We start from the raw sequence: 19,617 nt of genomic DNA, 5'->3' as shown, positions 1-19,617 counted from the left end.
CAGCAGGCCTGTGGCTTCCAGATCTCTCTGTCGCCCCCTTGTGGCGCCTTTTTTTTTTTTTTTTTGGACAGGCAGAGTGGACAGTGAGAGAGAGACAGAGAAAGGTCTTCCTTTGCCGTTGGTTCACCCTCCAATGGCCGGCGCACTGCGCTGATCCGATGGCAGGAGCCAGGTGCTTCTCCTGGTCCCCCATGGGGTGCAGGGCCCAAGCACTTGGGCCATCCTCCACTGCACTCCCTGGCCACAGCAGAGAGCTGGCCTGGAAGAGGGGCAACCGGGGCAGAATCCAGCGCCCCGACTGGGACTAGAACCCGGTGTGCCAGCGCCCCAAGGCGGAGGATTAGCCTAGTGAGCCGCGGCACCGGCCCGTGGTGCTTGTTAAAACAGGCGAGTCCTGGACTGCCTCTGGGTTGGGCTGGAGTCCCCACCAACAAGGAGCCGGAGTGATGGGACGGCTGTATTGGCGGTGTGTGTGTGTCAGCCTGGCACTTCCTAACTGCTGGCAGAGACTGTGACCCTGCCCCTACCAAGGAGCCAGCCTGAAACCTGCCCGCCCCTGCCCTGCCCAGAGCCGCAGTGGTGCTGCCCAGCCGACCCTGCCCTTGCGTGCCTGGGCCCCGCCAGGGAGCCACCTCATGGGATCCGGCTTCAAATGTCACGATGTGGACTTTGTTGGAGTCAACCATGGAGCATGAGTGTACTTTGCAAAAAGAAAAAAAATTGGAATAACCTGTTACACTGGTGTTCCCAGGTGCTCACTTGGCAAAGGGCCTTCTCCGTTTCATTTCCGAGGCACGCTCCACCTGTCTGAGTGTCTTGTGGAGGGCGTGGCCCGAGGGTGGGGAGGGAGAGCGTGCTCGCTGCTGTGGGCGGCGTCCGTGGCTGACCCGCGGCTCTGCCGTTACAGAGCGGGGCGCCCTGCACAAAGCCGTCAGCCTGGAGAGTGAGGTGCACATCATCGAGGAAACTCAGCTTTTCCAGGACCTGCAGCCCATCCAGACCCTGCTGCTGTCTTCCAAGAAGGTAGAGTGGCCGGGGCAGCCAGGCCCGTGGCCGCCTCGCCTGGCGGCTGTGTCTCAGTGATCTGAGAGTCGCCAGGCCAGGCTCTGCTACCGGGTGGCGGGGGGTAAGGGGGGTGGGGACAGCAGCCCGGCAGCACGGGAGATCTGTGAGAAAGGCACATCGCCCCACCTCTTGTCCACGAGCGTTTTCTGCAAAGGGCCCGAGAGAGAGGGGCTCTGAGGCTCTCTCTGGGGACCGGACGTCTGGCTCGCAGCTGCTCTGCCCGGCTGTGCAGATTTACAAGTGAGCGAGCGGGCCCCAGGCCACGAGAACATCCTGCTGTTTTCTTAGGCCAGAGAATATTACGCTTCTGATGATTTCCAACCGTTCGTTAAGGTCGAAACCCATCCGTAGCTGGCAGGCCGTGGAGAAATGGCAGGGGTGCTGGGCTGGGCGTCCTCTGCTGTGTGTCCCCAGCCCCGCCGCTCTGCAGCTGCAGTAGAGCAGGGAGAGGCAGCGCCCAGGCCGCTCCCAATCCCGGCTCGACTGCAAGTGGAGGAGCGCCCGTGTGCCTCTGCCTGCTTCCTCGGGGGTCAGACACCTGCTAGCCGGCTTGCCGGAAGCGACACGGGGGCCCTGTGCGGTGTTGAGAGTGGAGCTTGGCACAGAGCCAGCTGTGCCACACAGGCCAGAGCCCACGTGTGCGGGGCTGTGGGCCGGGGTGCGTGCCTTTCCGTGCAGGCTCCCAGGGCCCAGCCCTGCCCTCCCCTGAGCACCTCCCACCTGCACCCCGTTGGGCACAAAGCCCTGCCCCGGTGCTGTGAGTTCCGCCTGTGTCTGCAGCCCTTGGCAGGCAGGCGCTGGCCCTTCAGAGGCTGCATCCCTGTAGCGCGTAGCTGGGGTTGTCCACACCCAGCCAGGCGCTCTCCCCCGTCCTATCCGGCTGTAGGCACACGCATATGTGCAAACAGCCTTGCAGGGTCTCCCCACTCTCGGACTCCTGTCCCTGGTCGCCTCCCCTGGTCCCTGCAAGTGCGTTGGCTCCCCCTGCTGCTGGGAGGGAAAGGAGACAAGATCCATGGCGGGGGCAAGCACTAAGCATCTGTGGGTTTGCCCCTCGGTCTCCAGGGTATTAAGATTCACACGATGAGTGTGTGTTACCTCCCTTTCCCCTCTGGGACTGGCGTGTCACCCAGTTGCTTCAGCCAGACGGGGGCAAGCACCCGGGAGGCACCCACAGCATGGAATGTGCCCCAGAATAAAGGCCAAGGCCCTGGTGTGGACCCTCAATGAGGACAAGGCTCTGCCCCATGCTGGGACGTGGGCTGCAGAGGCTTCCAGGCCACGTGGGCACTGATCCCCCCCAGAGGCCAGAGTGGGACAGTCCTGTGCAGGAGATGTCACAGGTCAAACTCGTGTGGCCCAGCCACTGTGCAGGACTCGGTCACGGGCCACACCAGGGAGGCTGCTCACGCAGGGAGCCTGGTGCCCAGGAGGGAGGGCCCAGAGTGGGCAGGCGGCAGGGGCCCAGGACAGGCAGAAATGCATCCCGCATGCAAGGGGGTCCTGTGCCCTTTCCTTGGGCCAGGGTAGGGTGGGATGCCCAGATGTGCTAACTGGCCGCAGGAAGCAGCTGCTCTGAGATCAGAGACCACGGCCCCCTCCCCCCAGCCAGGCTCTGGGGGCGGGGGTGACCGAGCCTGGCTCCGCTGTGGGAAGCTGCTGAGCAGTTAGCAGAGAAGAGCCTGTGCCAGACCGTGCCGCTTTCTGCACCCAGGCCGGGTCCCTCCGCTCCCTGCCCGCCTCCCCTAATGGCACGGCCATGTTTAGCACACTGCACGGAACGTGTGTGTGGCCACCTCCCAGTGGACTGTCCAGTGGCGTCCACAGTCACGTTGCTGTGCAGCATCGTCTCCAGAACCGCTTCACGTTCCCACCCCGAAACTGGAGAGAGCCCTGAGGCCCCGCCCCTGCCCCCCCCCCCCCCGGGACCTCACCCTCGGCCTTGTCACTCAGGCTGCGCCGTGTCGAGGCAGGAGTCGGCTTCCTTCCCGTCTGGGTGATACTCCGTCACAGGGATAGATCAGCTTGTTCATCCGCCCGCCAGTTGAGGGGCCCTTGGGCAGCCCCCAGCTCCTGGCCACTGTGATCAGCGCTGCAGTACACTTGGACGGGCAGCTCTCTCTCTCTAGGGCTCTGCCTCCGTTTCTGTGGGCACACAGAGCAGGTGCCCTTTGTGAGAGAGATGTCGGCATTTTCGCCCTTCTGTATGGCTCCATTGTGTACACATCTATTTTCTTTACTCATTCATTTGTCAGTGGACACCTGGGTCTAGGAAAGGGAATCTTTTGATGTCAACCAAAAGGTTTTTGTAGGGTATTGAAGTGAGACGGCCACCCTGGGCAGAGGAGAGTGGAAACCCAGAGGTCTGGGCGCATGCGGTGTGTGGGCAGCTGAGGTCAATTACAAACGTCAGTAGTCTCGATTGTTTGTATGTTGGACACAGAGCCAGGTGGGCTGCTGGAACTGGCCTGGAGCCGGTGACATCCTGAGCCGGCTGTGCTGGAAGACACAGGGCCCCCCTTGCTCCCAGCTCTGAGTGTAGCCACAGCGAGCTTGGTGGTCGCTCCCCCGACTGTGCGCACAAAGCCACCCTGGTGAGCACAGGGCTGCGAGAAGCGATGGCCTCGTTGATCACCCCCTCGCAGCCGCAGCCGGGTGCGAGGTGCAGATTTGGAGGGGCGGGGCCCCTTCCACAGGCGCCCCAGCTCTGCACAGGGGTCGGTATCGGCCTCTGGCTGCAGCAGCTTCCTTCCCTCGTGCGGCCAGAGTGCCAGGCCAGGGGATGCACCGTGCACACACAGGGCACCTGCGGGGGGACTGAGCAGCCTCCGCTCTGGAGAGCAGCAGGTGCAGAGAGGGGCTCTGCGGATCTGGGGCCCCTGGAACCCCAGCCTGGTGGGCGTGGAGATCACGGTGCCACCTTGGCTGTGCTAGACCGTGTGCTCCCGCCCATCTCGGGTCCCCCCTGGCCTAGCTGCGAGCTTGGTCAGGGAGGCCTTGCTCCCGAGGGTGCTCTGTGGCCTCCCTGCTGGCGGTGACCCAGCCTGACCCCTGCTCTCATCTCCCGCACACAGGGCAGGAGGTTTGTCTACGCCGGCTCCAACTCGGGCGTGGTGCAGGCCCCCCTAGCCTTCTGTGGGAAGCACAGTAGCTGTGAGGACTGTCTGCTGGCGAGGGACCCCTACTGCGCCTGGAGCCTGCCCGAGGCCGCCTGCGTGGCCCTGCACCAGACTGAGGGCCCCGGCAGGTAAGGGGGTAGGGGGAACACGACGTGTGCCTGGGCCCCACGAGTGTGCCGGGCAGTAACGGGTGCCTGTTGTCTTGCAGGGGACTGATCCAGGACATGAGCGGCGACGTGTCGGCATGTCCCGGTGAGTGGCTCCCCGCGGCACCATCTCCCTCGGGAGCGGCGAGGGGGTGTGAGAGTCTCGTGGTGCCTGGGTTCTGTGGCCTTTGTGTGTGTGTCCGTCCTTTCTTTCTCCGCTCGGAACAGAGGCCGGCTGTCGTGGGGGCAGGCAGGGGTCCTTCTCCGCTCCCTGGAGAGCGCTCTCCGTCTGCTCTGTTGTGGCTGGCTCGAGGCTTGTGTTGAACAGAACCTGAACTTGTCAGGAAGGGGAAGAGGAATCCTGGGAACAGGTTGAGCATCCCTAATCGGAAAGCCCCAAACCCAAGATGCTGCCCAAATCGCACGCGTTCCGAGTGCTGAGATCATGTCGCGGGGGTCGGGGGAGTCCTACACCGTGCAGCTTCGCTTCGCACACAGAACGATGTAGGACGTGTACGTGAGACGTCGGTGGGTTTTACGTTTCAACTGAGTCCCGTCCCAAGACACTGCTTTGTGTCCTTGTACATGCTCCGGAATCTGCAGAAAACCCAAACGCTGTGGGTCAGGCATTCGAGGTGGGGGATGCTCAGCCTGTCCCTTGGTCCTGGCTGTGCTCCCTTGGCGGGGGTGGTCCCGCCACCTCTGAGCACAGGAAGGGGTGGAGTCAGGCCCGGAAGTCCCAGCAGGCTTGCCTGGCCCTGCGGTCTGGGCCCTCCCTGCCTGAAAAAGACAGCTGTCTTCCGAAAGAGCAGCCTTCTCACTGTTTCTTGTGTGGAACCGGCCTCTGCCCAGCTCTTCTCTGCCCAGCTCTTCTCTGGGGACACGGGGGTGAGAAACGGGATTTCTGCTGCTCAGAGCCTCCTCCGATGTCCTTGTCCCCGCGGTGGCTGCCACCCGGGGCTCTTCTTTGCTTTTCGGTCTCGCATGTCTCCATCTCCTTAGTTGTTCCGGAAGATTCCATCTTGCTCCAGTGGGTGAGACCCTCGTGCCGTCTTGTGGGGAGTAGCCTGTTTTTTTACAGGAAGTCCGCTGGCGGGCAGGGTTGCTGACGCTGTGCACGTCTATTTTGATGTTCCAGATAAAGGTAAAGAGAGTTTCCGGCAGCATTTTTTCAAGCACGGCGGCACGGCCGAGCTCAGATGCTCACACAAGTCCAACCTGGCCCGGGTGGTGTGGAAGTTCCAGAACGGCGTGCTCAAGGCCGAGAGCCCCAAGTACGGCCTCGTGGGCAGAAGGCACCTGCTCATCTTCAACCTTTCGGAAGGAGACAGTGGGGTGTATCAGTGCCTGTTGGAGGAGCGGGTCCGGAATAAGACGGTCTCCCAGGTGGTGGCCAAGCACGTGCTGGAGGTGAAGCTGCTCCCACGGACCCCCGCGGCCCCCACCTCGCCCGTCGCGCACTCTGAGTCGGGCAGTAGGGTTGCCCCCAAAGTGTCAGTGGCCGCCACCCAGGGCTCCTCCCCGCCGACGCCCACTGTGCGGGCCACCTCCCCCGGGGCCACCACCCCGGCACCCGCCAGGCCCGCGGCCACCGACGCGTCCTGTGAACCCAAGATCGTCATCAACACGGTGCCACAGCTGCACTCGGAGAAGACGTTGTATCTCAAGTCCAGCGACAACCGGCTGCTCATGTCCCTCTTCCTCTTCTTCTTCGTCCTCTGCCTCTGCCTCTTCTCCTACAACTGTTACCACGGCTACCTGCCCGGCCAGTGCCTGAAGTTCCGCTCCGCCCTGCTGCTGGGCAAAAAGAAGCCCAAGTCGGATTTCTCGGACCTGGAGCAGAGCGTGAAGGAGACGCTGGTGGAGCCCGGGAGCTTCTCGCAGCAGAACGGGGAGCAGCCGAAGCCGGCCCTGGACACCGGCTACGAGACGGAGCAGGACACGCTCACCAGCAAAGTCCCCACGGACAGGGAGGACTCTCAGAGGATCGACGACCTCTCTGCCAGGGACAAGCCGTTCGACGTCAAGTGCGAGCTGAAGTTCGCCGACTCGGATGCCGATGGAGACTGACGCCGGCTGGGCGTGCCCCCACCGCCGGCACCTCGGCTGTGACAGCCGGGGCCCTGTGCCGAGTTTCGTGTCTCACCCGTTCAGTAGCCCAGTCTCGTCATCGTGCAGCAAAACTCGGTCTCCTGTTTCCTCCTGGGTTGAGCCTGTGACTTGTTTCTCTTTGTCCTGTTGGAAAACTGCAAGCGTCGCATCCTGGTCTCGTGTCCTGCGGTCAGTTGGAGAGCTTTAAGGCCGTGCAGGCGGCGGCGGCGGGGGCCGTTCCATCCCGCACCTGCCCTGTCCTGGGGCAGAGATGGCCGGACGTGCCTCGGCTGGGAAAAGTGTCCCTTCCGCTTCCCCTCCTCGTAGCAGCCACTAAGAGCTAATTTAATTCCAGATTGGAAATGACGTTTTAGTTTATCAGATTGGTAACTTATCGCCTGTTGTCCAGATTGGCACGAACCTTTTCTTCCACTTAATTATTTTTTAGGATTTTGCTTTGATTGTGTTGATGTCTCCGGTCGTTCTTTTTGAAATCACGAAAGCAGCTGTGTCCATGCTTAGAAGATGCACATCTTCTGGGTTCTGTTGTATATTGGGATAAAATCCGCTTACGTGGCTTAAGAGTCTCAGGGATAAACTTAATTTTGCTAAACGTATTCTTTCTGCTTTTAGAAACAGACGGAACCATCTCTCAAACACGCTCATGTTTTTTTTCCCTTAACTTTATTCCTTGAGGGAAGCATCATTTCCGAGATTTTCTTCCCACACTTTTGGCTCTTTTCTATTTTCTTTTTTCCACCCCCTGGAAGAGGAGGGCTGGCCCAGGCCCACGAGGCGGGTACTGAGTGAGGGATGGAGGGATGGTGGCCGGGCCGGCGGAGAGTGGAGGGGAGGAGCCCACAGCCGCAGGCGGGGCTCACCCTGTCCCTGCAGGCAGGCCTCCCCCACCCACCCCTGACGGTGTCCTTGGTCTCTGGGCGTCTGTCGCCCCGCTCCTTTGCTTCCATCTCATCCCCGCTGCCCGCGCAGCCTGGCTGACCTGTGCACCCCTGAAGAGAACTGGGCGGCGGTAGCTGGGGCCACGACACCTGGCGCACACGGCCGCGGGCCAGACGGCGCCTCCTGCCACGTGGTCGCAGCTGTGACGGGCGGTACGGTTGCAATGCTCCCCTCCTCCACATCCCATCGCCCTGCTTTGTAAACACCCATCGGGAGGAGGCGTTCATTCCAAGGCAAAGAGCAATAAACTGCGGGTGCCTGTGTGTCTGTGTGGACAGTGTCATCTTCCAGCATGATGTGATTTGACCGTTTTGGTGTAAACATTCGTGTTTTTGTAAGATTTACTTTTGTGTTTATTTTTCTACTTTGGATTGTATACATTTGGAGAGTACCCAAATAAACGCAAAGCTTCTACCTTGGATGTGGGTGGGCTGTCACTCGGGGAGCCCCGCGTGCCCAGGGCGCGCGGCCCTGTGCTCTGGCCGCGCCCGTGCATCCCCCGCTGTGTTCCGCCCTCTCCGGCGTGGGATGTGTTCCTGGCGACTTCTTCCTCAGTGCCCTTTCTTTTCCTCTCTGTCTCGCAGCCGCATCTCCTAAGCCCTTCCCTCCTCCTGGCTCCTCTTCTCTGTCCTGTCTGGGCCCTGACTCATCCTCTCCCCGGACCCCCTGGCCGGCCTCGGGCCTGGGGCCCAGCAGCCACACGCGGCTCGCCTTGCTGCCGCCCTTCCTGAGTGACCAGGCACAGCAGGTGCACACGCTGGGGACCTTCCACCTCTTCTGCCAGGCCACAGGTGAGTGGGGGGCATGCCCTGTCTGTCCCCTCTCTGAGGGGCCGGGCAGGCGGGCTGGGTCCTTGGCTGGCTGCCTCACTGTGGTCTGATCTGGAGGGAGATTAAACCACAGGAGCCTATTCCCAGTACACAGCAGGGGCCAACCAGCGTTATCCAGTACCTGCCACTTGTTAACCGTTTCAGGCTTCGTGGGCCATGGGCTCTCTGCCCCAACTACTCAGCTCTGTGCTTCTGCGAAAGATTTATGCATTTATTTTGAAAGAGCTAGAGAGGGGCTGTTCTGAGTTGTTTCTGTTAGCCATTGAGAGGCAGATGGCTGGGGCGTCTGGAAATACTACAGAATCCACTTGACAGCCTCCTGAAGCGGTGCTGTTTCAATGGCCGGTTCCTGGTTGTGGGTAGTAGCAGGGAAGACGAGAGCCTGTGCCCCTTGGCTCTGTACAGGGTCACTCTGCACAGGGTAGTCACATGGGACGTTCCCTGGAAAAAAGATGGGACGGCCACGCCCAGCGCCCGCTGAGCCCCAGGCTCCAGGCCGCTGCCCAGTGTGCTCTCCCTGTGTGGTCATCTGGCCTGCAGGCTCCAGCCTGTGCCCAGAGAGGGAGAAGGCAGTTGATAAGAGAAAGCAGATCCAGTTTCCTTCTCCCTCCCGGCCCACTAAACACGATCAACCATCAGAAGCTCCTGAGAGATCTGTTACCTGTTTCCTGTTGGATAAGCCCCGGCAGCCGCAGGGTGGCCTGTGGCTGCCGAGAATCCACGGGCTGCAGCTTGGCGACAGCAGGTGCCCGGGAACCGAGTGCTGCCGACACAGAGCTGTGCAGGCGGGCTGCCCTCGTGCTGGGCACTGTGAACCAGGCCTGCCCTGGGCCCCCGCGGCCACTCAGACACCTGCAGGTCACTCCGTGGGCGGAGTCGCTGTGGGCCTGTGTCCTGCAGGGGTCGCAGAGCCCTGTGCAGGTGCCGGCGAGAAGTGCTGTTGCCACCCAGCTTCACCCACCCCCACCCTACCCCACCTGCCACCTCTTCTGCTCATCATTCTCCATCCAGAAACACCTCGCCCTTTCTTTCCTGTTTTGTTCAGGTCACAGTCGGTGCAGCCGAGAGGCCTGCTCGGATGGAGCAGCTCAGGGGAGGGCGTGGCCTGCCGTGAGCCCACAGGCGGCTCTGTGGTCTGAAGGGCTCAGGGCAGGCGTCAGGGGCTCCGAAGTCCCCAGACTTCCAGGGAGAAGGGAGGCGGATCCGTGTTCTGCACCCACCCTTGCCCCGGGCTGCAGCTCCCTCCTGCTCCCCGCAAGGCAGGACAAGTTGAGAGACTTGACCTGGGTTTTTCTCCTTGCAGAAACGGCTGTTTCCGTGGCCGCCACCTTAGTGGTTTTGGGAGCTAAGAGGCTTGGTGTGTGGTTTCAGAATCGGAGACCTAGACAGGACCTAAGTGCAGTCTTGGTTTCCAGCAGCGCCCTCTCCTGGCACCAGGCCTCGCATGGCACCCAGGAGATGTCCCTGCCTGCTGTGTTGTGCTCTCTGCCAGGGGTCAGAGGTGGCTGACGTGTGATGTGGTGCCCTGTGGCAGTGCTCTGTGGTGTGTGCAGAGGGAGAGCTGCCGGGGAGGGGACCGGGTCTGGCCTCACGTGGAGTGCCGTGTGGCAGGGCAGGCAGCGTGCGCAGCGCAGGGCACGGGGTGTGGGGGCAAGCAGCAAGCCATTTCAGTTCAGTGCCTGGCAGGTAGAGACTGCCGTTCCTTGGGGAAGTTCAGGGGAGTCGGTTGTCACCGTGGGCCCCTCTGCAGCAGGGTGGACAGTGAGATGGAAGGTCCCCTGGTGTGCTGGGTGTGGCCAGGTGCTGTCCCGGGCCAGGGCTCATGGGAAAGGAAGGACACTCCCTCCATGGCGCTCGGGTGACACAACCCACCAGGTCACCCCCAAGTGGGGCAGCCGGAGTCCATGCCTGCCTCCCTGAGCTTAGCAACAGGAGGGGTTAGCAGGACCAGGCACTACTGTGCCTTAGGTCATCCACATGGGACGCCCCCGTCAGCTATGCTGGGGTCCTTGAAGCAGCTCAGAGTGACTGTGCCCGGCCTGCAGGAACAGCGTCCATAGAGTGTCCCGGCACCAGCAGGCAGCTGTGGGCCTTGCTGGCTTCCTGAGTGTTCCGTCATGCGACCAGTGAGTGCACGTTACTGCACTTTGCCGCGGAATCACACACACATACATGCATGCACACCTGGCCTTCGCCACTGGCTCAGAGCAGGCCAGGCATCAAAGCCGCTGCCTCTGGCCTGGGCTTCCTGTAGGCTGGTGTGTTGGGCTGCGGCCCCCTCACGTGCAGTCCCCACTAGACGCTGAGCTGCTGGAGGGTGAGGTGGAGGGAGGGGCCCCTCCGGACCACCACCTCCCTGCCGGTCCACTGTCTCAGCAGAGACCCTGGGAGTGGTCCCCACGGGGACCCCAGGGATGGCCATCTGGGCCTATCTGCCCAGCCCTTGCGCTGTCCAAACTGTGGAACTGCTTGGTGCCTTTTGTGTGACGGGGGTTCGTGCACCGTACCGACAAGAGAAGTCCCAAGCTGGAGAAAGGAAGCCAGCAGTGGCCATACTGTCTCCCCCCCACCCCCACCCCCAGCTATGTTCCTGAAGCTGGGCGTGGCTTCACCCTGCAGGTGGTGATGGTGAACGTGGTGGTGGCAGGGGCAGTGGCCATTTGCAGCTTGGCCCTGGAGAGCTCCAGTGTTCTCTGAAGCTGGAATGTTCAGGCTCAGGGGTGACTGTCATTCAGGAGTAGAATTTCCAGCCAGGATCTTTGCAGGCTGTGATGGTTGTATGGGCGGGGGGTGTACCCTAGAGGAGCCAGCCCATGGCGCTAACTGGGTTCCCTGCTGGGAGACAGGAGAAAGCCGGCCGAGGGCCCCGCATTCCTGAGGTTTGCAGCCAGGTGCACTGGGTTTGCAGCGGTAGCCTGGGCCTGCTGAAGGTGCCGAGTTGTCGGGTGGCCCTGCTGGCTGGTTTTAACTCTTACTTTCCCTCTCTCTTTAATCTCCTATGCATTCAGCGGGAGTTGGATAGTTTAAAAAGGAATGGATGGAACGTAAGTACCTCTTCACCACCTTGACTTTCTTACAGTGAGTCTTAAGTGTGTATTTAGTATTTGGTGATGCCTAAACGCCGCCGTGAGAGCAGTGCCCTTCCATCCTGGGCTTGGGTCTGTCCCTCCCTGCCTGCGGACTTTGGATGAGGGGTTGACTCTGAGGCAGGCCACCTGGATTCTCTGTCCCCAAGGGCCTGGTCCTGAGGCCCTTCCAGAAGCTCCTGACAGAGGCCGGAGCAGGCTGGACCTTTAGATAGCTGATGTCAGTGTTTCTGTTCAAAGATGGGACGCCTCGGAGAGCCACCCTGTGCCGTCGCGGGGGAGTGGGTGAGCGTGGGCAAGCACCGTCAGAGGGAGGAGAGGTGTTCCCCAGTTGGACTTCTACACCGCTAGGGAGTGTGTGTATTTATGGACAGATGGTTACCTGGGGTTAGACTTCAAGATCCTCAGAGTAGGAACAACAAATGATAGAGTAACCACAAGTTAAAAACAGTTCTGTGGAACAATCCCCTAAGGCCTGTCCCCACAGCCGGGGCCGGAAGCTAGCCGTGTAGACGGTGTCCGAGACATCTTACAGAATTTCCTTCAGAATTCGTGACACCTCTTTTGTTCACAGGCATGACTTTTTTTTAATTGTAAAATCAGTGCTGCTTGTTATGGTGAAGTTGGGAAGCCCAAGAAAGTATAAAGAAAACAGTTGTAATCCCAGATCTCGCCAGCCAGCCAGCCACCAGCAGCATGGCCATCTCCAGGCCCTTTCTCTGTGCATGCGCATGAGTGGTATCTGTGTGTGTGTGTGCATGCACGCATACATGCATACACGTGTGTACATGCACACACCCGAACACGCATACAAGCACACATGCACGCCTCTCACCTGACCTAATGCTTCCTGTACAAGGCTCCCACTGGATGGCAGTAGCAGGTACGGCCTCACAGTCTCCGTGGGAGCCCCCGTCGCAGTTCCCGGTCCCTCCGTGTGTCTGTGGTCACCTCGGGACTGTGCCTGCTGGGGCAAGCCCTTGGCAGGCGAGCTCTAGCTGCCAATGCAGGGAGCGAGGGCTGTGAAGTTTGCCGGCCAGGGAAATCTCCTTTGCAGAAGTGAGAAACCAGCAGTGTCTTTCCAAAGTCCCATACGTGACGAAAGGGGCGCTCTGAGGACCGCCTCTCCCCAGAGAGGGAAGCCGGGTCCTCCCACCTCCTGCCACATCTGGAGACACACACACACACACACACACACACACACACACACCCACCCCTCCCCGCAGACTTGGACACACACTCGAGGACGGCGCCAGCTGCTTCTCGTGCAGGCGCCTTTTAAACCCCGAGGCTCTGTAATTTGTTTTCCCGCTCAGCCTTTTGAAGTCTGGCCCAGGAGTAGCTCTTTCCTCTACACTGCTGCGCGTGCATGAAGCCGTACGGTGCCTCATCACTCCCTGGTGGGTGACACTGGGGAGCCCGCTTTGTCAAGACAGGTTCTCAAGAGGTCTCGTGGTCAGATGGGGCCACCCCTGGGACCTGCTATGGCTGGCCTTGGTCCAGGTCCCCTCTAGGCCTGCCTGCAGAGGGGAGGGTGACAGGAAGAGCAGGTCACAGGAAGACAGGTTCCTGAGCTAGAGTCCAGAGAGCTGCCCGCTGGTGCACACCACAGAGGCACCTGGCTGATCCAGGTGCACGTGCCTGTGGGAGGTGGAGGTACCAGGAGCAGCGGGTCTCAGCTGTGCTCCAGGGTCTGCCCACTCCGAGGCGGGAGCTCCGTGGCGCTCAGCCACTCTGCATCTTGCGTGGACTGAGCTGACAGGAACTGCAGCCTGTCTCAGCATAGCCGATGGCTCCTGGCCTCAAGCTGAAGTCTGAGACACACAGACTCGACACGTAAGGAAGGAAGGTGGCCTTGATGGGGAGGTGGCCCACTGACGTCACAGCCGGTTCCAGAGCTGGGACCAGAGCCCAGATGGGGCTCGTTTGTCACACACAGGCTTCACCACCCGGCCCTGGCTGCTCTGGAATGAATGTGGGGTCAGGCACACAATAGGGGAGTCGGCCCAGCCTCTGGCCTCGGCCTTCCCCCTGAGTCGGGCCTACAGTGTCCTCACCCCAAGCCCAGCTGGCCTCTGAGGATGCACCAGGCCTCACAAGCAGGGGCTGCCGTGCTGTCTTGCCCCTCTCCTGGTCTCTGCCCACCAGACAGGCTGGAGAGAGCCAAGCTTCACCCTGGAAAAGTTAAACAGCCTGTCCAAAAGCATTCAAGAGTTGGCCCCAGTCTTAAAAAAACCTCAGCTGATAACCAGAGAACAAGTTTGGCGTGGAAGTGGCTGGTGCCCTCTTCCCTCAGCACTGCGCGTGCTTGTCTGCGAGGTGGGCCGCTCAGGATAGGTGTGCCCAGCCGGGACTTGAGCGCCCTGAGCAGCAGCACCTACTGCCCTCCAAGACCTCCACCCAACCCGTCCCCTCCACGTGCTGCAGGCTGGGCCCTGGCCTCTCGGTGCTGCAGAGTAGCTGTGGCCCTGGGGATGGCAAAGCCTTGGGGGCTTCTCCAGCCACACAGCCCCAGGTGGCAAACTGTACAACACACATTGTGCCCTGGGCACCACCACCAGGCAGCCCATCAGGGTGCGCAGTGCAGCAAGAAGGGAAAGGGGCCCCGGGCAGTGCAGGCGTGCTCCACGGCAGGCAGGCAGGGGGCAGTGGAGGCCCGAGGTATCTGGTCACCAGAGAGCCCAGCTGCGGGGGAGGCCCGGGATCTGAACTGGAAGCTGCCCCAACTCACTTCAAGCACATCCGAGCCAGAAGAGGGTCCCCTGCCTGGGCAGCTCCCCCAGATCCTGAATGAGATACAGGGGTGCACATGTGATGGTTTGTGTGCCCCCAGGTCCAGCAGATATCCACTTCGTCTGGGAGAAGAACGGGCGTGCCCTGGAGACGTGTGTGCCTGTGCAGACACACGTGCTGCCTGACGGAAGGGCCCACGCCCTTAGCTGGCTGCGAGACGCCATCCGGGAAAGCGCCGAATACCGCTGCTCCGTGCTCTCCTCCGCAGGGAACCAGACGTCCCAAGTGCGGGTGTCCGTGATGAGACACGGTAAGCTGTGCCCTTCCCGGTCATGCTCACTTCTACCTAGCTCCACAGGCGCTTCCCACGGTAGCATCTGGGTTTGGGGATCACCCGTCCCCTTCCCCGGTGCACATGTAAATGACACATACACAGGAACTTCAAAATATCCCTAGAAAATGTGTATTATGAAAAGACCGTGCATAGATTTCAAAATTCTTCTGTATATAAATCCATCTTCAATTCCATTTTGCGCGCACACACACACACCCACACACACACACAGACGCCCCTGGCTTCCATGTGCTTGGTTCTTAGCACGGATTCAGTGGCAGGCCGCAGTGTTGACCTCACGTCTGAGTCCTGTTGCCAGCTTCCCCGAACCCTCTGGTATCCTCCGTGGACAGCCCTGGATTGCTGGTCACCTTGACACTAGAGGCTCTGGCTTCTCATGCTGGATCAGCATCCCACTGCCCAGGTGTTGCTTCCTTCTTGTGAGCTGGCCTCCTAGCACGCCTCAGGAAGGGCAGATGGGTATGTGTAGAGAAGGGCTGATCCTCTTTACACTTGGCTTTGGCTGGGCTGGAATGGGCCTGATCCTCTTCTCATGTGGTCTCTCATTTTTCCAATGTGAGCACACAATGCCTTGATCAGGCCTGTTCAACATGAGAACCCTACTTTGTGGTTTCTGTGATCTGTTGACCTCTATCCACCACCACCTGTCTTCCTGTTCTCTGGAGCCATTTTTCAAGATGTGGGACCGGGACCACATGGACTGCTGCTCCTCTCACCTTTACTTTCCAGACCCTAATGAGTTTCTCCACTTCCATTCCAGAGAGCTTCTGATTGTCCTTTCTCACTGCGCTGTGGTCTCGTGGCCCCAGCATCTCTCTACCCTGGGAGTGCTGGCAGACGTCCTCTGCAGTTCTCCCCCAGGTTGCCTTGTGCATTGGTTTTGTCTGTTTCCCTGTCAGACTTTCTGATGTCTCATGATCCTTCATGGAGTTGCAATTGATGGGGGGGATTGGGGGCAGGGGGAACACGGCCTCAGTGTCCAAGGGCCAGGTCTGGCTGCAGCCCTGTGCCAGACATCTTGGGGCGAGGGGACCAGAAACCCCACCGCAGACCCTGCTGGAGCGTGACACTCCGCCCACCCGTGTGGTATTATTTGAGGGGGAGAAAGAGAGGTCTTCCATCCACTGGCTCACCCCCAGATGGCCGCAACGGCCAGAGCTGCGCCAATGCGAAGCCAGGGATTTCTTCTGGTTCTCCCATGTGGGTGCATGGGCCATCTTCTGCTTTCCCAGGTCACAGCAGAGAGCTGGATCAGAAGTGGAGCAGGCAGGGCTCAAACTGGTGCCCATATGGGATGCCGGCACTGCAGGCGGAGCTTTACCCACTACGCCACAGCACTGGCCCCCTCCCAGGTTTTTACCATGTCCTCTCTCCCGTCCTTTCCTGTTTAAAAGATGCCCCATTACGCCTTTAGTGGAAGTGTGGCAGCAGACAGACCATGGCAGGTGTTGGCTCCCCCAGCTCTTTGAGTTTGTCCGAGACATCCTAGCTGTCCTGCCCCGTGGGTTGTACCAGGCTGGAACAGTCACCGTGGACTTGTGCACTGCTGGTTGTGACACTGCTACTCTGGACAGTGCTGTAGCTCATGGCACCAGAACCAGCTCCTAGTGTGGCCCCTTTCCGAGGGGCACGTGCTCCCTGTGTTTTTTCTGGAGTGGCTTGGCTGCAGGCTGGGTGGGTATCAGGCTAGACCGACCAGCAGGGCCCCTGCTGAGTGCTGTTCTGCTTCGAGTCTGAAGGACTCCTGTTCTTGGCAGAAATCAGAAACATGAGGCTGTCTAACTCATTCTTGTGTTTACAAAAAACACTGTCAAGTCTGTGCAGACCCACTGGCCCTGCAGGTAACTCATTCTTAGAACCAGGCTAAGCACATGAACAGCCGTGGAGAACGACGGCAAAGGGCATGAGTCCTCAGAAACCAAAGCTGTGCTGCTTCCTGAGGGGCCATCAGGGCTGTGGCGGGAGTTGGGCTGCTGCTTCTGCCCCTCAGCTCCCAGTCCCACCTGAGAGGAGAAGCCACAGACCCCGCCCACCTAAGACCTCAAGTCTGCAACACGCCAGGGGTGTCGGAGGTGAGCCCTGGCAGGAACAGGAACTACAAGTGAGATGCCTTGAGAGTAGCTGTCCCCACTAGAAGGGGGCAGGCAGGGCACCCGCTGGTGAGGTGGCGAGGCCTCAGTCACTCAGGATTGCACAGCTTGGGCCAACAAGGTGTCTCCCACTGGTGTGGGCTCCTGGGGCAGGTTGGAGGGGAGCTTGGACACCCCCTGTGGCGTAGCCCCAGTGGACAGTGAGTGTCGGGGGTGCCATACAGGTCTGTGACACCATGCCCACAGGCCCACTTGTCTTGCAGAGGCAGCCCAGCAGGAGAAGTGGAGCAGAGAGCTCGCTGCCTGGAGGACTGTGGCCGGGGAGCACGACCGGCTGATGCGAGGCTGGAGGAAGGCGTGGGTACGTGCGTGACCTCCACCTGAGGGCCCCACCTGCTCCCCTCAGCAGAGCAGTTCCACTTTGTGACCCCAAGTCTTGTCACTGAGGCTGGAGAGCAACAGGCGCCCAACTGGCCCTAGAGGACAGTGGTGGCCCCATGGCCTCCCTGGCCCTAGAGTCCTGAGCAAGTTTCTGTTTTGCCAAGAGCAGGACACCTGCTGATGGAGGATTCACTCCCAGGGCTCTGGGTCAGGTACCTCAGCTGGGAGACAAACTTCCTAAGCTCAGCCCTGGAGGTGACAGGCCCAGCCCTGTGGCTGCAGGTGGAGGCTGCCTGGGCCCCAGGTTCTAGAATTGTTGGTGCTGCCCTCCCGATGGCCACCAGAAGGCCAAGCAGATTTTCTCCTGGGTGAGCTGCCGCAGGTGAGAGGTTTGCAACAGCTCGAGCCCAAGGGCCTTAAACTGCAGGCTGTGGGGTCTGTGGCTGGCGGTTGGTCCAGTGCAGGCTCCCTCTCCCAGGCCCTCCTCCCCCGGGAGATGGGCAGTCTGCCTGGGATGGCGGGAACCATTCCTACAAGTTCTGCTCCTCAGGCCTGGGGGTGGGCAGTCCCATCCTGGAGACCCCAGGACTTCGTTATAACATCTGAGGGGATTGAGGGAGGAGCCCATCGGTGGGCAGGAATTCAAAGACCGCTTGTCCGTCCTTTCAGGAAAGCTGCAGCAAGGACACCCTCTAGCCACCTGGAGGCAGCTCCCGACACCGACCCCAGCCTGCTCTGAGCGTGGCCACGCCTGACTGACTCCTCCAGAAGTGGAGCCTGAAGGAGAGGCTCGTAACCTCGAGAGCCCCAGGGATGCTAACTGGGACTGTAAAAGAAAATTAGGTGCTTAGGCTTGCCAGAGCATGTGTCTGGTAGCACAGGCTGGCAGGATGTGAGCAGGCCACTCGCGGCAGTGTGGGGGAAGGCTCCTCTCCAGCCCCAGGCCATTCCTGAGCATCCCAAGGATTCCATCTTACATGGATGGCTCCACCAGTCACAGGTATGTGATCAGGCCTGCCCCAGCGCTGCCACATCCGATTCACCACTCCCAGGACAGGTGAAGGGGAGACTCCCAGAGAACATTTTGCCTTAACCCAGCGTGCCGAGAAGGCCCCTCCTCCCCCGCCAGGAGCGGCCCATCGTCCATAGTGTTCTTCACTGACCTCCGCAGGCTGGGCTGTGTGCGCTCACGTGCTGAGGGCTATGCCCTTGAGCGCCTGCCCATCAGTGCTCAGCAACAGGACCCACAGCTGGAGGTAGAAAACCCAAACAGGCCAATGATGCAAATCTCCTGGTGCCGTACGCCATTTTCTTGATAGTGGTGTGAGTGACGAGAGTGCTGTTACCCCTGCTTCTGAGTCTAATGAATAAAGCTGTCTATCCTGAAGACCTGTCGTGTGTAGATGCAGTCCTGAGGCAGCCCGGCTCCGACTAGACACGGCTCGTCCGTGGGTGAGAGCTTCCACAAAGCCCTTCTGTTAAAGCTACACCCCTCGGCAGCCCTGGGTGCGGCTGGAGACGGGTGTGAGAGCTCCGCTTATCTTCCCACACGTTACTGCACAGACCCTCCACGAACAAGGCCCCTGGAGCTGGCTGCGTTCAGGTTAGCAATGCCCTGGTTGCCTGTGCCATGCACTGTTCCCGCTTCCTCACCTGAGCGGAGAGGGGCCGGCCACCTTCCCGGTGCCTGCCTGCCCGTCTGGTGGGTGCACGCTGGTCACGGGACCGTCACGTCCTCTGTATCTCGGTGAACCGCGTCAGTGCTGTTCTCCGTGTCCTCCTCTCTAGTCTGGGTTAGCTGGGACACCTCATGCTTGACAAAACAAGCACACGTGTGCAGTCCCGTGACATGCAGTGTTGAGCCGTGAGGATCAATCTTTACTCTTTTCAGCAGTGCAGGAGTCAAAGAACTGTATATGCACGGAGCGCGAAGCCTGCGCTGGGAGCCCAGGCCTGGCACTGAGGGTGCCATCGGAAGCCACCTGCAGTGGTGGCTGCCACTGCCTGTTTGAAGAAACCTCTGGTCACCTACATTTCTTATGCTGCTGTGACAGCTGTTAGCAAAGCAAACGCCGCAGACTGGAGACCTCTGAGAACAGGTGTGGGGCAGAAGGCCTCCATCACCGGCAGAGATTTTCTAAGTAACTTCTGGCTTACCAAACAGGATGGCAGCCTTGCTGCCTGTGGGGAGGGGTGGGGCAGGACAGACCTCTCTGCTCTCCTACTGCCCTGAAAGGTTCGCGCACACACATGCAATGTGCTCGACCTCGGCGCCTGGCCGGGCCAGCCGCCATCATGTCCCACACAAGAGCTCAACACATACACAGCTGGGCCACTGGGCACTTCGAGTTCCACGGACAGCACAGCAAACAGCGCTTCACACACTGACCTCCGGTCACCTCGCCAGCCCTGCCTTCTGCTTACCACTTCCCACTCATTCTCTCCATTGCTCACCACAGGACACTTATTCCTGAGGTACAATGTTTGGCATGACTGAGCACGATTAATCACAATTTTAAAGCCAAAACAAAAAATAGTGACAGTCATCTCCAGCCACTGGCTCAGAGAAAAGAATCAGGGCTTGGCCGGGATGTGACAGTGGAAGGCCCCTGTGGGAGCTCTCCAGCCATCCCCACTTGCAGACCCAGGAGAGACCGCCCTCTGCTCAGCACCCCAAGCTCAGAGGCCAGCATCGTTAAGCAATGAAGATGCAGGACAACTGGTGAGATCAAGACCACAGATAAGCCTATGATCACCAGTG

General features: G+C 60.2%; 1 protein-coding gene across 20 annotated transcripts in view; it reads left to right on the top strand.

Annotated features, from left to right (window-relative positions):
• Positions 1-18,243, top strand: part of SEMA4D (semaphorin 4D) — a 127,382-nt gene extending 109,139 nt beyond the window's left edge. For 15 of the 20 annotated variants that reach the window (XM_051847429.3, XM_051847399.3, XM_089315865.1 and 12 more), the window contains 4 exons: positions 908-1,023; positions 4,140-4,312; positions 4,393-4,436; positions 5,469-7,800. In XM_051847429.3, the coding sequence (XP_051703389.2) occupies positions 908-1,023; positions 4,140-4,312; positions 4,393-4,436; positions 5,469-6,400 (1,265 nt within the window). In that variant the 3' untranslated portion in view covers positions 6,401-7,800. Of the gene's footprint in view, positions 1-907; positions 1,024-4,139; positions 4,313-4,392; positions 4,437-5,468; positions 7,801-7,965; positions 8,173-11,219; positions 11,256-14,130; positions 14,341-16,738; positions 16,837-17,525 lie in introns of those variants that run through there. The other 5 variants (XM_070049343.2, XM_051847448.3, XM_089315899.1 and 2 more) reach the window with 2 other exon arrangements.
• The last annotated feature ends 1,374 nt before the right edge of the window (positions 18,244-19,617 follow it).

Source organism: Oryctolagus cuniculus, chromosome 1 (assembly GCF_051225735.1).
Source record: "Oryctolagus cuniculus isolate XC-2025 breed Fujian yellow rabbit chromosome 1, ASM5122573v1, whole genome shotgun sequence".
Classification (NCBI taxonomy): domain Eukaryota; kingdom Metazoa; phylum Chordata; class Mammalia; order Lagomorpha; family Leporidae; genus Oryctolagus; species Oryctolagus cuniculus.
Note: the sequence above shows the minus strand (reverse complement) of the source record. Positions and strands in the feature narration are given on the sequence as shown.